Source organism: Daktulosphaira vitifoliae, unplaced genomic scaffold (assembly GCF_025091365.1).
Source record: "Daktulosphaira vitifoliae isolate Bord-2020 unplaced genomic scaffold, ASM2509136v1 Scaffold_4, whole genome shotgun sequence".
Taxonomy (NCBI): domain Eukaryota; kingdom Metazoa; phylum Arthropoda; class Insecta; order Hemiptera; family Phylloxeridae; genus Daktulosphaira; species Daktulosphaira vitifoliae.
In genome coordinates, this window is record NW_026099575.1 from 16,811,013 (window position 1) to 16,826,055 (window position 15,043).

General features: G+C 23.6%; 2 protein-coding genes across 5 annotated transcripts in view; one reads left to right on the forward strand and one right to left on the reverse strand.

Moving 5' to 3' along the window:
• The first annotated feature begins 246 nt into the window (after positions 1–246).
• LOC126906220 (oxysterol-binding protein-related protein 9) overlaps positions 247–15,043 on the forward strand; it is a 35,469-nt gene continuing 20,672 nt past the window's right edge. The window contains exon 1 of one of the 4 annotated variants that reach the window (XM_050686605.1): positions 247–578. In XM_050686605.1, coding sequence (XP_050542562.1) covers positions 480–578 — 99 coding nt within the window. In that variant the 5' untranslated portion in view covers positions 247–479. Of the gene's footprint in view, positions 579–6,798; positions 6,832–14,305; positions 14,440–15,043 lie in introns of those variants that run through there. The other 3 variants (XM_050686601.1, XM_050686602.1, XM_050686603.1) reach the window with 3 other exon arrangements.
• Positions 1,649–13,817, reverse strand: LOC126906221 (elongation of very long chain fatty acids protein AAEL008004-like). The gene is made up of 7 exons (XM_050686607.1): positions 13,593–13,817; positions 10,352–10,542; positions 3,772–3,849; positions 3,639–3,695; positions 2,630–2,735; positions 2,062–2,201; positions 1,649–1,999 (listed from the first exon to the last, which is right to left on the reverse strand). The coding sequence occupies exons 1-7, from the start codon at positions 13,648–13,650 to the stop codon at positions 1,808–1,810; spliced, it is 822 nt and encodes a 273-aa protein (XP_050542564.1). The 5' UTR covers positions 13,651–13,817; the 3' UTR covers positions 1,649–1,807.

The window sequence follows — 15,043 nt, forward strand, 5'->3', positions numbered from 1 at the left end:
TTTATTTAAGTAATAATTAGTTCAATAAGAAAAACAATAAATACATAGAATAAATTTGTGCATTTAATTAACTGTATTTTATAGTAGCTATTCGAATTTATTAAGTATCAACAAGTTTTCACGGATAACATTTTGTAGTTTCTGCCTGCTACGTTGGTAACTGTAGCTTATGTTGTGATAAGGTTATCTTTTTTATTATCGGGCTAAGCCTTGTACCGCATATTTCTGCAAATGTATTATGGTACATTTGTAATGTGTCATTATTGTCATTGCTGACAGGTGATAAAATGTTGAATTTTATGGATATCTTTTTTGTTTTACTTAAAAATTCCTAAAGAAGTCATTAAAAATGAAGAATTTTTTTTAAATGTGTCTTAGTAATTATTAACAATTGGCATGGTTTTTTTTATTATTAAATTTAATTACTAAGATAAAAATTTATTTAAGTTTTTTATAAATTAATTTAAATTCAATTTACAATGGAAGGAACGTTAAGTAAATGGACTAATGTAGTAAAAGGATGGCAGTATCGCTGGTGTGTTTTGGATGATATTTCCGGGACTTTATCTTATTATACTGTAAGTACCTACTTAAAAATTTGTAAACAATTTAATGTAATTCATGAAATATCATATAGTATAACAGTTATAATTTTAAGTAAGTGTATTAAAAGGTATCAACATACCTGATTTTGAATCTATTTACTTAAATTACATAAACTAAGGCATCTCAAAATACACAATTCTTGATAAATTTAGTATTAATGTATTTTATCAACTTTCTTCAATGACAAGTAGAATTTTTCAAGATATGTTTTATGTGTTTTTATAGGTAGTATTTTTATTTAAGTTATTAAAACTGTTCATTTATTAGTTATTTGTTTATTAAATAAAAGAATACTCATCTAGTGGTGTAGCTACAAGTATCACACCCTCCTTTACAGTAAACTGTAAACATGGATATATCCTCAAGCACTTCAAGCAACAAATTTAAGTTATTACAAAATTGAATATCTATAAAAGCTATTTTCTTTAAATCAATCAACAAAAGAAAATTTCTTTAAATTCAAAGACATGATGTTATATTTTTATTTTGCTAATATGTATTGTTTTTCTTAAAATGTTAATACAAGATATTAATGTTGAAATTTTGTTGATTATAAAGTTTTATTTTATCATTGAAAAACAGTTCTATGTTAATATTTAGTTGGTTGCTTCTAATTGTCTATATATTTCTACATACCTATGTAATTTGAAAAGAAATCCGCCGAAGTTATATTAAAATGCAAATAGTTTTCTTTCAATCTTTATAATGAGTGAGTTTTATGCCTATTTCTTATAATATTTTAAAGTTATTTGATAGAACAATAAACATAATTGTTTAAATGTTCCAATATAGTTAATATTGTAGTATCATTAATATTATATTTACTAATACATAATTTGTATTATGTAAATTGTTAAACCACCATGGACTTCTTGCATAAAGTTTACAAAATTGCAAAAAAAAGTATAATTATTTTTAAATTAGCTAATTAAATTTCAAATTATTTATTTATTTAAAAATATTATAAACTATTAACATAATAGTTATTTAAATTCTTTTAAAAGTATAATAATTGAGTTAAAATGTTTTATCAAAAGTCATATTTTATAATTTTGGCTAATGATAATAAATATTATTGTTCTTAACATTTGATTCATATAAAAATTTACATTTTAGTTAAATTCTTTTTAAACAACTTCTAGAAAATTTTTTATTAACACTTTTTATATAAGTCCAATATATCTCATAATTACAATTTAATTTATTGGTTTTTTACAAATAAATTTGGCTCGACAGATTTATTTTTTCTATTGTATGTTTTTCTATAAAACTTATAAAAAAGATAAAATAAAACAGTTATGTCAGGAACTGTTCCATAAACATACCAATTAGGAATGTCACAAGTAGACGATGCAGCTTGAAGTGTATGAATTACTAGGATTCCAAACTGAATCTACAAACAAAAGTTATGAAAAAAATTAAACTTTTTATAAAATTAAAAATTTCTATAAATACCAGTTGTATCATTGTTATGTATTTTTTGAACTTATTTGCTATTTTTTTATAGTGTGGGCCTAAACTTGACAATTCATAATATGAGTACATTACAATGTGTACGAAAGAATTGACTAAAATTGGAAAAGACGCCATGCCACCTTAAAATAATTTTAAATTAAAAACAAAAAATAAGTTTAGTATTTAAAATAAAAGTAGTATTAAAAGTTATCTTTAAAAATTAAAAAATGTCTCACTCTTTTAATGTAAAAATAATTTGAAAGTATAAGTATATAAAAGAAAAACAATAATGTTAAATCTAATGAATATTTTTTTTTGTTCATGTTAATTAAAAATATAATCTATTACAAAGAGAAAAAATTGTTCAATATTTACAATATCATTGTAACTTAAATTCATTAACAAATTTACAATGTTAAGGCATTTTTTAATTTTCAGGAATATTACTGAAATGTTAAAATTCTAGAGAAAATTATAACTTATGACTACTCTGGTGTAGTTTATATAATTTAAATTAATGAATTATTTAAAATAGTTAAATTGTCACCAATAATTTTTCTATTCATACCTGGAAAAAATTTTGTAGCTGCCCAAGCTAAAATGAATGTAGATGCATGATGATAAACGTGTAGACCAGATACTTGGTTTGTTTTTTTTCGAAGAATAAAAAATATCTTGAAAATTTAATTATATAATTTAGAAGTTATGTTATAAAAATTATAGAATAATATAACCTTAATTTTTAGAGTAGTTAGAACTAGTAGTAATAAAATGATATTACGAATTATATTATTAATATAACTGATAATATCAAAAAATAAAACAATAACATTTGAAATAATAAGATGAGTGTCATCATATTTTTACTGAGAGTATGCTCTCTCTCTAAACTTATTATAACAAGTTTAAATGTGTATGACTACTTCATCTATAATGAAATAATTTAAAATTACAGGATTTCCTCTATAGTAACTTTAATGAGGTATGTAATCAATGGCGCAACTACTGAGGGTCCTTCATAACTCCTAGATTCTAGTACATATAATGAATTTATAGTTACTATAACTTGTATTTTCAATTAAATATTTTATTTAAAAAAAAAATTTATCAGTTTTTTTTTTATATTTTGAATTACGTTAGATTATACTAGTATTGTAGCTAAAAAAATCGTTATTTTAAGTATACTAGGATATTTCAATGTTAAGCTGTCGATCAACCACAATCATTAGCTTGGTTATCTAGTCAACAATAATACAGGCATTATACATTATATCATTATATAATTATCTATATTATATGGGGCATTGTGGGTAGGTGAGGTTCCCCCACAGCTTTGTGAGCATTACAAAATTTTAGTACCTACTGGATTTTTATATAGTTGCGCCGCTGTGTGTAAACTAAAATAATTACTTTAATATTCCAGTATGACCTGTGCCTTTTTCTTGCAAAAATAACTAATAATTAAGGTTTTTGAGAGTTGTTTTTAAAAAATTTTTAGTAAATATTTTATGAAAAATTTTATATAATAAATATAAGACATCGTGGCTATTGATTGAATAATATTTAATAAAACTTACCGTTTCTAAAAATTCCACTAATTTTAACATATATGTCCACCAAAACAATTTTGCTAACTATTAAAAGTGCAAAGCTCCGTGATATTAAATAATAACTAATATTGTGTTTCATAAATATCATTCTTTAACTTACGCGATTTGATGTTGGCGATGTATGCTCGACTGGTTCGCATCCAAGTGTGTACTCAGTAGTCCATCCAGAAATAATTATCTTACAGGCAAATCATTTATATTTATGAATAATAAATTATATTAAATGTAAACAGATTTTTATTAATTAAACTTCATCAATTTCTTTTAAAGTGAAAGAAAAAATTGATTATTAAATGTCTTTTATCAAAAAGTTTTTCACATAATTAAGTTGATTTAAAGTAGGTTCTTTTGAAAAAGTGTATAATTAGAAGATATATGCTAACAATATTATTTTTCTTCGTGAATAGGAGAGTAGTAAATTTTATTTTTTGGATTTATCTGATCACTATTCTAATACACATTTTTTTTATGAGTATGACCGTTATAGTTTTATACATCTTATTGTATTGTATATAATACATCATATTAATGATAAATATAAATTTTAAATTTATCATTAATGTGATAACAAGAAATCTACAGAGTATAATTATTGGATAGATTCATGGATTATTGTAAATAAATTCATATATATATATATATATATACAAGGTGATTTTTTTATCATAACCCACTCAATTACTCACAGAATAAATATATTTAAACATTTTTTTTTTTTTTTTGGTTATCTTTAGTTACACATTATTCTTGAATTATTAACTATGTAATACTTTTTAAGTTTATCCCTTATGCCTTGTAAGGGTGTCAACTTTGTTTTTTTAAATGGAAACTCATATTTTTAATTTAATAAAATGTTTGAGTTTTTAATTTAATAGTAAATGGCATTTGAATTTTTATTATAACTTTATTCGTTTATTAGATATAAACATTTAAAGTTTCAAATTTTTGAGTTAATATTACACATATATAATACACAAGGTATTACAAATACAAGTAGCTAATTGGTTTTTTATGACATCAGTATTCGCAGATACACAGCATTGTTATTATCAATGGTAGTAAGGCACATTGTTATGAGTTCATAAATACACTAAATGACTATATAAAAGTTATATCTATTGATAGTCATAATTGATAATAAACAATCCGTGACTGTGACAGCGATATCTTAAAAACCATTTAAATGGTTTTAAGGAATGAACTTAAAAAGTATTACACAGTTAATAATTCAAGAATAATGTGTAACTAAAGATAACCAAAAAAAAAAATGTTTAAATATATTTATTCTGTGAGTAATTGAGTGGGTTATGATAAAAAATACATAAATTGTATATATTAGGGTGACTCTTACAAACTTTCATTGATCGATCTCCGTACCCACCAATTTATTTCGTTATTATATAAAAGTCATTTGGGTAAAATTTGGTTTTGATAACTTTCCCCTTTAAAGTGTCGAAACGGGATTGAAAATTAGCTCAAAAGGGTAATTTTTCAGTTTTTGATCATTATTTCTAACATTATAACTAACACTCTTAGCGTAAAAATGTATAGAATATAAATAATAAATTTTAATATATTCTTTAAAAATCGTATTTACAAAAATTTTCTAAAATTATTTTTACTTGCTCAAAAAAAAAAATGAAAAATAAAAAAAATATGTTTGCTAAAATTCACTTTTTTAATATAAATCACTCTTTAAAATAATCACTTAACAACAAAATGTTTCGTATAAAAAATATGTAAAATTAAATTTTCTAAAATATTAGTCTTTTGTGAAATTGTAGTCAGTTTTATAGTTTTGTTGTTATCCCGAAATTTATATATACATTTACATTTAGTCTCACACGTTAATCCTATGTAATCACTTTAATGTTATTTTGTTTTAAATAATTTTACGTATTTTACTACTTTTTGCATAAGTATATAATTTTTCATAATGTCATTAGTATTAGCTGATAGCAGCGAATTATTCTTACTACAAAATTGTAAAATACTAATGCAACAAACGGTTTTTACTCGGACACTTTTATCTCTAATTGTAAACTATTTATGCATGATATTTTNTACAAAATTGTAAAATACTAATGCAACAAACGGTTTTTACTCGGACACTTTTATCTCTAATTGTAAACTATTTATGCATGATAGGTAAATGGAGTGTAATATGGATATTTTATCATTTACAATTATTTGTTGTGATAGTTTTTTTGAACTTAACATAGAATTTGGTATAGTACATTGGGATTCTAAAATTTTATCCACAATAGTTGGAAAACATAAATGCGAATTAGAAGAGTGGGCATTATTAAAAAAAGTTCAAGGCTTCGTATTTGACAAAACAGCGTCTAACTCTAGCCGATTAAATGGCGTTTGTGTAGTCTTGCAGCAAAAATTAGAAAAAAGTATACTGTTCTTAGCATGCAGACATCATATTTTTGAAGTAATATTTCATGCCTTTTTGTTAAATCAAAATTTGTTCCGTCGTTAGGTCTAGATATACCACTCTTTAAGAGATTTGTTAATGACTGGGAAAATATAAATAAAACTGAATATTCCATTTGGTCAAATGACACAATTTTAAATATAATAAAAAATGATAGAGAATATATACTACAATTCTCTGAAAAAAAAATTACATAACGATTTTCTCGCAATGACTATAAAAATTTTTTGAAGCTTATAGAAATTTCATGGAGAAAATCTTAACAAGACTATAACATTTTATCAGCCTAGAGTACATCACTCTTAACAGGTTGGATGAAAAAAGGTATTTATTCATAAAAATGTTACTATTTAAAAAACATTTTAAATTGACTAACGGAAGAAATGGTTCTAAATACAATCTGTTGTTCATTATTAAATGTCAGTCTCAAGACTGGTTCACTGGACTTAATTCAATTGAGTTTTTTTCAATTATTGATTATCGCTTAATCATAGAACAAAAAGAAACATTAAAAATTAAAAATTTTAAATAGAACTGCATTATTTGAAGAAATAGGTGATAAAAAAAAACTTAATTTAAAAATTAATGATTTATCACATTTTTTCTCGAAGGACTTACCAGTTGACTTAATTACAAATATGTATTCATAACTTTCTAGTCGATTGAACAAAAAAATAGACTCAAAATTTTGAGAAGAAAATGAAGACTTCCAAAAAGGTAAAAAAATATTTGCAGCAATAGTAAAAGTTAACGATACGGCTAAGCGTCATGTAAAACTAATGAATAACTACAATAGCATATTAACAAAAGTCGAAGAGCAAAAGTAATTTTTACTACTTGTAGTAAAAATGAAAATATTTATAATTTTTCAAAAGTTTATTACCTAAAATATGTGATAATTATTATTTATTTTTTGCAGTCCGTACAAAACTATCAAAGGAAGTATCCTAGTTATAATCGTAATACGCTAAATAAACAGTTATAATCAATCGTATTTAGATCGTTATTGTTATTAAAACACCAATAGTATACATCTATCTGACTATAATTTTACAAAAGACTAATATTTTAGAAAATTTAATTTTACATATTTTTTATACGAATCATACTGTAAAGTGATAATTTTGAAAGCTATGAATGATTTATATTAAAAAAGTGAATTTTAGCAAACATTTTTTTAGCTTAGATGCGAAGCTGGAGGTATAAGTTTTACTATGATGTGTTTTTTTTTTTTTTTTTTTGTGTCTGTCACTACATTTATTTAGCTCTCACTGGACCGATTTCTTTCAACAGTACGTCAAAAGATCACAAAAAATATCTAGTTGAAGACATTACCCTTAAAAATTGAAAATTGTTTCCGCAAATGGAGGAAATCTCCAAAAAAATTACAATTTCAAAAATCAGTAAATTTTGTCATTTTTTTCACTTTTTTTTTCTTAAAACTTCCATAACTTTTTCAAAAATCGACAAATCAACATAATTTTTTTTATACTAAAACCTTAGATATTTCCCTTTCATTTGATATCATTTTTTTGAAAATTTAATACTTAACCTACTCATTGAGGGGGATTTAAAATAGCAACTTTTTTACAAAAACTAACTTTTTCAACTTAATTTTTTAAAATATTGCGTCCTTTAAACATATATCAAATTAAAGCTTATTTTATGTGCTATAAAATGAAAAAAAAAAAATTTGTCCCGACACTTCATCTTCTGCATGTAGACGGCTGCCGTAGTTAAAAAATCGCTATTTTTGTGTTTAAATTTTCAACTTAAAAATGCTATAACTTTTCGAAAAATGTATGTATCAGCACAATTTTATTTTTCTAAATACATTATAAGTACATCTTTCATTTGACATACTTTTTATTAAAATTGGACAATTTCCCCTTATATAGGGGGCGTTCAAAACTTGAAACATTGTATAAAACATTGAACTTTTTTAACTTAATTTTTGAAAATGTTCCGGAAATACTGCGTCCTTTAAACATATATCAAATCAAAAGTTATGTCATATACTATAAAATGAAAAAAAATTTTTGTCCTGATACCTCATCTTCTATGTGCAAATGGCTGTCGAAATTAAAAAAAAAAATGTAATGTTTGCAATGAAAATCACCTTTTATCGGAATGTTTTTTGTAATTCAAACTGCCATAAATTTTTCAAATATTAACAAATCAAATTAATATTTTTTTATATTGAAACCTTGTGCAATTTCCTTTCATTTGATATCTTTTTTTTTTAAATCTAACACTTATACTGCTCACAGAGAGGATTTAAAATAGCAACTTTTTTACAAAAACTAACTTTTTCAACTTAACTTTTGAAAATGTTTCGGAAATACTGCGTCCTTTAAACATATGTCAAATTAAAGCTTATGTCATGTACTATAAAATTTGTCCCGATACCTTATCTACTATGTGCAAATGGCTACTGTATTCAAAAATATGCTATTTTTGTATTAAAATTCTGGGTTTTGTATTTTATCTTATTTTAAAATATCTTATAAGGGGAATACACTGACTTTCATGAATATTATATAATTTAATTGACATAGAAATGAAAGTTCATGAGACATAAGAAATTAAACTTAATAAAATTTTTTACTTTTTTAAAGTCGAAAAAGTAATTTTTATAGTTGAGTTAGCTTAAATAGCCAATTTTATCACGCGACGAAAGCAACAAACAGTTGCTGAATCGGTAACACTTATGTCTTTCACGTTTAGGGTACGAGGTTCAAATCTGTCTGTGGCATTTAATATTTTGCATATTTTTTTGAGTTAGAATAAAATTTTCAAATCATTTGATATTTATCTCATTTAGATTCAATAACTTCAATAGATATAAAGTATTCTATCACTATAGTCTCCCCTCGTGAGAAGAAATTTATATTCATGTTAATATTATTTTACTATGTGGTTCTTTTTGTGGCTACTATTTATTTTGCCAACCCTCACTAGATCTACTTTTTTCAACGATACGTCAAATTATTACAATTTGTATTTAGTTTAAGTTATTACTCTTAAAAATCGAAAAAATATTCTTTATTCAAATAAAAAGTATCTTAAGCAGATTTTTCATACAAACAAATAAAATCATTAATTTTTAATATTCTTAAAGTATTCATTGTCGAATTAGATTTGATATGATAAAAGTATTCAACTACAAAAGTAAATAATTTTACTTTGTAATTTATTAATTTTTTAACTCTATTTGTGTGTGCTACTACTAGTCTATATATAGATGTTTGATGTCTTTACCTATAATTTGGTATATTTTTTTTATAAATCAGACCCTTTATCTGCCCATAGGAGGGGATTTAAAATGACAACTTTTTCACCAAAAAATTTACTTTTACACTTAATTTTTGAAAGTATTCTGGAAAGTCTGACACTTTTATAAATATCTTAAATTAAAGTTAATATAATAAACTTTATTATGAAAAAAAAAAAATTTCGGACTTTATTTTGTCTTCACAGTGAATATGGCTACCGAATGCTATTTTTGTGTGAAAATTCTCGATTTTATTTTTTACATTTTTAACTTTATAATGCTATAACTTTTTCAAAAAAGTATGGATCAACACAATTTTTTTATGAGAAATAATATTTTTTAATAATCCCTTATTCATTCGAAATACATTATCTTAATCAGGATATNTTAATAATCCCTTATTCATTCGAAATACATTATCTTAATCAGTATATTAATAAGAAAATAGCAGATCATACAGCTTTTGGTATAATTCACCAATTTTTTAAAATTAAACACTATCTAAAGATTTGCATCGAAGTATTTTTTTTTTTTATAATGATTTTAATCACTGTCAGATATCATTATACTTGATCCAACTATGCCACGTCACCACTGTGCCGAGACCCCCCCTGTGCTAGGTTTTTTATTTTATTTTTTTGAGTAAGTAAAAATAATTTTAGAAAATTTTTGTAAATACGTTTTTTAAAGAAAATATTAAAATTTATTATTTATATTTTATATATTTTTACGCTAAGTGTGTTAGTTTTAGAAATAATGATCAAAAACTGAAAAATTACCCTTTTGAGCGAATTTTCAATCCCGATTCGACACTCGAAGGGAGAAAGTTATCAAAACCAAATTTTACCCAAATGACTTTCATATAATAACGAAAAAAGTTAGCGGGTACGGATATCGACCAATGAAAGATTATAAGAGCCACTTTAATATATATTACATATAAAACCATTTTAATGAACTTACCATGTAAAATATTGTAATACATGCTATCAATTGCAATATATTATAAACCTTAATAATTGGCATTATTTTAAACGGTTTTCTATTTTCCATAAATTTGGGTCCTAAGTATAAAACTAAATATAAATAAATTGCAACACACGTTAATGTTGAAGTCATGCCTTGTACCAATGGCCAATTGTTAGTTCTTGAATCTGAAAATATGAATTAAATAAAAAAATAAACAAAAGAAGTAAAGTTCTTTTATCGTGAATATTTTTTATACCCTAAAAAACATGAGTATAATTAAGGTAATACTATAATCTACTGAATGTAATTAATTAATACGTACAATATACGTTGTACATAGTTAATTCATTTTAGGGAGTTGTGAAGTTTATCATTACGTACATTTTTTACTACAAGAATTATGTAACTATTGCATCACTAAATGCTTATAAAATTTTACATTGTTTAATATTAGTTTTAAAATGAAGATGAAAGTGTAAATATTGATATTTTATCCACCAATTTTTTGACCGGCTGTCTGTACATTTCGCATGTTAGCTCTCTAAGAATGTAAATATTTAAAAAATATTCGGGTCTAATCCAGTTTAAAAAACCTAACACAGTAGGGTTACGGCAATGTTGGGCCAAGTAAAATGATACCTGACTGATATATTAACATCATTATCATACAAAGCAATTCGATGTGAATCTGAGATAAATTTCCAAAAAATTGATAAATTTATTATTTCACAATTTCTATTTATTTAAATTTGACTTAAATATTAAAGGTCTGTTAAATTGTTTGCTTAAATGAAAATAATTTTTTTTTTTTTTAAATTGCAATTTTTTTACTTTTTAAAAAAAAACCTTCTAAAAATTGATATAGATTGTTAATAATGTTTTCAAACATTTTAAATAAAGTAATTTTTATGAAGAAATTGTGAATTTTTTTACTTTGACGACCAATTTCTCATAGTAGAACAATCTTTATATACATTTATTTTTAATATTGTAGCATATTTTAAAAATTATAATTTGATATAAGTTATAAAATTCAAACCTTTAGACCTTTTTAAACATTTTAATAAATTGAGTTGAAAATAAAATTACATTCGTGGATGGTATTTTGCAAATCCTTTCTGTACTAAGATTTTTCATTGAATTTTTACAAAAATTATACTAAAAGAAATCTTATTGTCTCTAATATATCATATTTAATTAGAAATAAAATTTTTTTAAATGTCGAAGAAAAAATTTAGAATATGCTGTTTTTATGGTAGCATCATTTTAAGATATTTTTCTTCATTTCTAATAATAAGGTTTTTTTTCTATTTTCACCAACTATAGATACAACTATTTTAAAATTAGGCTTTTTGACGAACAGATCAACAAAATTGATTCAATGAAGGCCGAGAATGGACATAAAAAAAAACACATCATGTTAATACCTATACCTTCTCAGCTTCGTATCGAAACTAATAATAGGTTTATACTCTTTATATAAATTAATAATTAATATAAAAATTTATTTGGTTTTAAAGTAAGAAGAGAATATTTAAAAATATACATTAACTCGTCAGATTTGACATCTTTAATAAAAAGAATATACAGTGATTCATTAAGGATAACACACTCGTTTACTCAGTAACTATTGAAAATTTTTTATTTTTGGTACGGAAAATGTTGTTTGATTCAAAAAACATTACAATAATATGTAGTAAAAATATGATATTTTTCTTCCCTTCAAGGTTAAAAAACATTAACTTGAGTGTTTTAAATGAGAACACATATTTTAAATTTAATAAAATGTTTGAGTTTTTAATTTAATATCAAATGGCATTTGAATTTTTAATATAACTTTATTCGTTTATTTGATATAAACATTTAAATTTCAAATTTTTGAATTACTATAAATGTACAGAGTGTTCAGTAAGTCAAGAAACGGGTTTCTATTGTTCTCATTGTTTGTAACAGTGAGAACAATAGAAACTCGTTTCTATAAACACCCTGTATAATACACGTAGGATTACAGGTAGCTAATTGTTTTTTTATGACATTGCTGTCACAGTAACTGATTGTTCATTATCAATTATGACTATCAATAGATATACTTTCTGTATTGTCAGTTAGTGTATTTATAAACTCACAACAATGTTACTTACTACCATTGATAATAACAATGCTGTGTACCTGCTAATAACGATGTCATAAAAAGCCAATTAGCTACGTGTATTTTTAATCCCTAGTGTATTATACATGTATATTAACTCAAAAATTTGAAACTTTAAATGTTTATATCTAATAAACGAATAAAGTTATATTAAAAAATCAAATACCATTTACTATTAAATTAAAAACTCAAACATTTTATTAAATTTAAAATATGTGTTCTCATTTAAAACACTCAAGTTAATGTTTTTTAACCTTGAAGGGAAGAAAAATATCATATTTTTACTACATATTATTGTAATGTTTTTTGAATCAAACAACATTTTCCGTACCAAAAATAAAAAATTTTCAATAGTTACTGAGTAAACGAGTGTGTTATCCTTAATGAATCACTGTATATTCTTTTTATTAAATATGTCAAATCTGATGAGTTAATGTATATTTTTAAATATTCTCTTCTTAANGAGTAAACGAGTGTGTTATCCTTAATGAATCACTGTATATTCTTTTTATTAAATATGTCAAATCTGATGAGTTAATGTATATTATGAATCAGCCTGTATATATATTTATTTGTAATTTTTTACAAAATTCCAAAATAGCTAATTTTTAGCTTTATCTTACAAAATTTTTGATAGATTGTCAACTTAAGAATAATTATTTATTGAGTTACAACCATTTAAATACATTGAGGGCATGGACCTCAGGCATAGTATATGCACACCAAAGCTAGTTGTAACCACCTGTTATATATTCAACCTATGTATTAAAGTACTTGTAGCCTAATAAGTACTTATCCTAAAGTTGTTTTCGATCAAAATTTGTTTAGAGAAAAAATGGTTATTTTTAATTTTTGAAAAAGATTAAAAATTAAAATGAAAATGTTTTTCTTATTAGAGACAAGTTGTAAAAAATATGCTTTTAAAGTACTTCAATACTATAAAAATTATTTTAAAATACCTTTTCAGCTTCACATAGAAGCTAAAAGAAGTAACATAAAATATTTGCTGAATAAAAATTTATTAAAGATGTCAAAACCAGGTAGAACATTCTGTATAAAATTGTTTTTTTATTCATAATAACATACCTCCATATTGATCACAAAAAGCATCAAGATGACCAAAAAAGTTTTTCACTGTATCCATTATTAAAACTTTTTTGATATATTATTTTATATTCTAAACTATGTTAAATAGTTAAACTATAAACTAAAAGTATGAAAACTACTTTCAAACTAAAACTTATGACTGTAGGTACTGCTAAGTAACTAAATAGAAATGAGCTTAACTACACTAATAGCTAAGATATATTATTGGTTTTTTTAAGTTGATTAAAATATTTATTTTAGTGTAAGATAACATATTTACAGTCCCCTTTTATGTTATTTTTTAATTAGCATATTTTCTGTGCTAAACTACGCTTTTACAGAGGTTTGCACAACTTCCTAGTTATGTAAAATGTAGCTTACAACAATTGTTTATAGGGTTAAACATATAGTACAATATTACACAATATTAATTCTGTTACTAGTTGTTATTTTTTAATAAATACAAATAAAACTTATTTTAAAATTATAAATTAAAATGCATGCAGACACACCTTTCGACAATTAATTCGAAGGTAGGGATAGATATAAATGTGTTGAAGTTTATAGATATTTAGATTGACAAATTATTTATAATATATCGGATGTTTTCATGACTTCAATTTTTGTCTGACGTTTTGAATTGATTATTATTTCCAATTTGTAAATCAGTAGACGCTAGAATAGTTACAAGAAAGGAATAGTGAAAATCAATAATATATGTCTCAGCATTGAGTTCCAAATATCATCCGAAAACTGAAAACGTTGATACATCTGTAAATATTCAAAATGAGGTTAGGCTGTATTATTGATTTTTCATACACATGTAAAGGGTATACAGAAAAATAAGGTAAGTCAATATCTTATAAACTGAAGAAAATGAATTTTAAATTTCAAAACAGTGTTATTTTATAGTACACCATAACTTTTAAGGGCTATTACTTTCGGACACTACTATTTCGACTAGCTCGGCGACTTAAAAGATACATTATGGCATATAGAATATTGTAACCAAAATCTCAATTATCAAAAAAATTGACTTATCATATTTTTTTCGTGTAGTCTTTATATGTTTTATTTTATTACTTTTGGATTTGTATTAAATAAATTCGTGAGTTATTATTTTAATTATTTTTTAATGTCAACATTTTTAAGTATATATAAGAAAATAATAAGTGTATTAAAATGTTTTGTCTATGTTTAATTAATCAAGTTATCACAAGTTAACTAGTCTAAGTCAACTAGAAAATTTGATCCATTTATCTCGCTTTTTAGCTTTTTTTAAACTGTCATAATTTTTTAAAAATAAATTAATCGAAGTAAATCTTTTTTTTATATAAATACCTCAGTTATATCCCATTAGGTGAATATTTTTAAAAATTTGACCCTTTACCTACTCATTGGTGGGACCCAACATAAAGATTTAACCTTTTCAACTTAACTTTTGAAAATGT

Coding starts and splice junctions, on each gene's coding strand:
- LOC126906221 (XM_050686607.1), bottom strand. CDS start 13,650: ATGGATACAGTGAAAAACTTTTTTGGTCATCTTGATGCTTTTTGTGAT. Junction 10,543..13,592: donor TTTTTGTGATCAATATGGAG/GTATGTTATTAT, acceptor TCATATTTTCAG/ATTCAAGAACTAACAATTGG. Junction 2,736..3,638: donor TAGTGGAATTTTTAGAAACG/GTAAGTTTTATT, acceptor TAAATTTTCAAG/ATATTTTTTATTCTTCGAAA.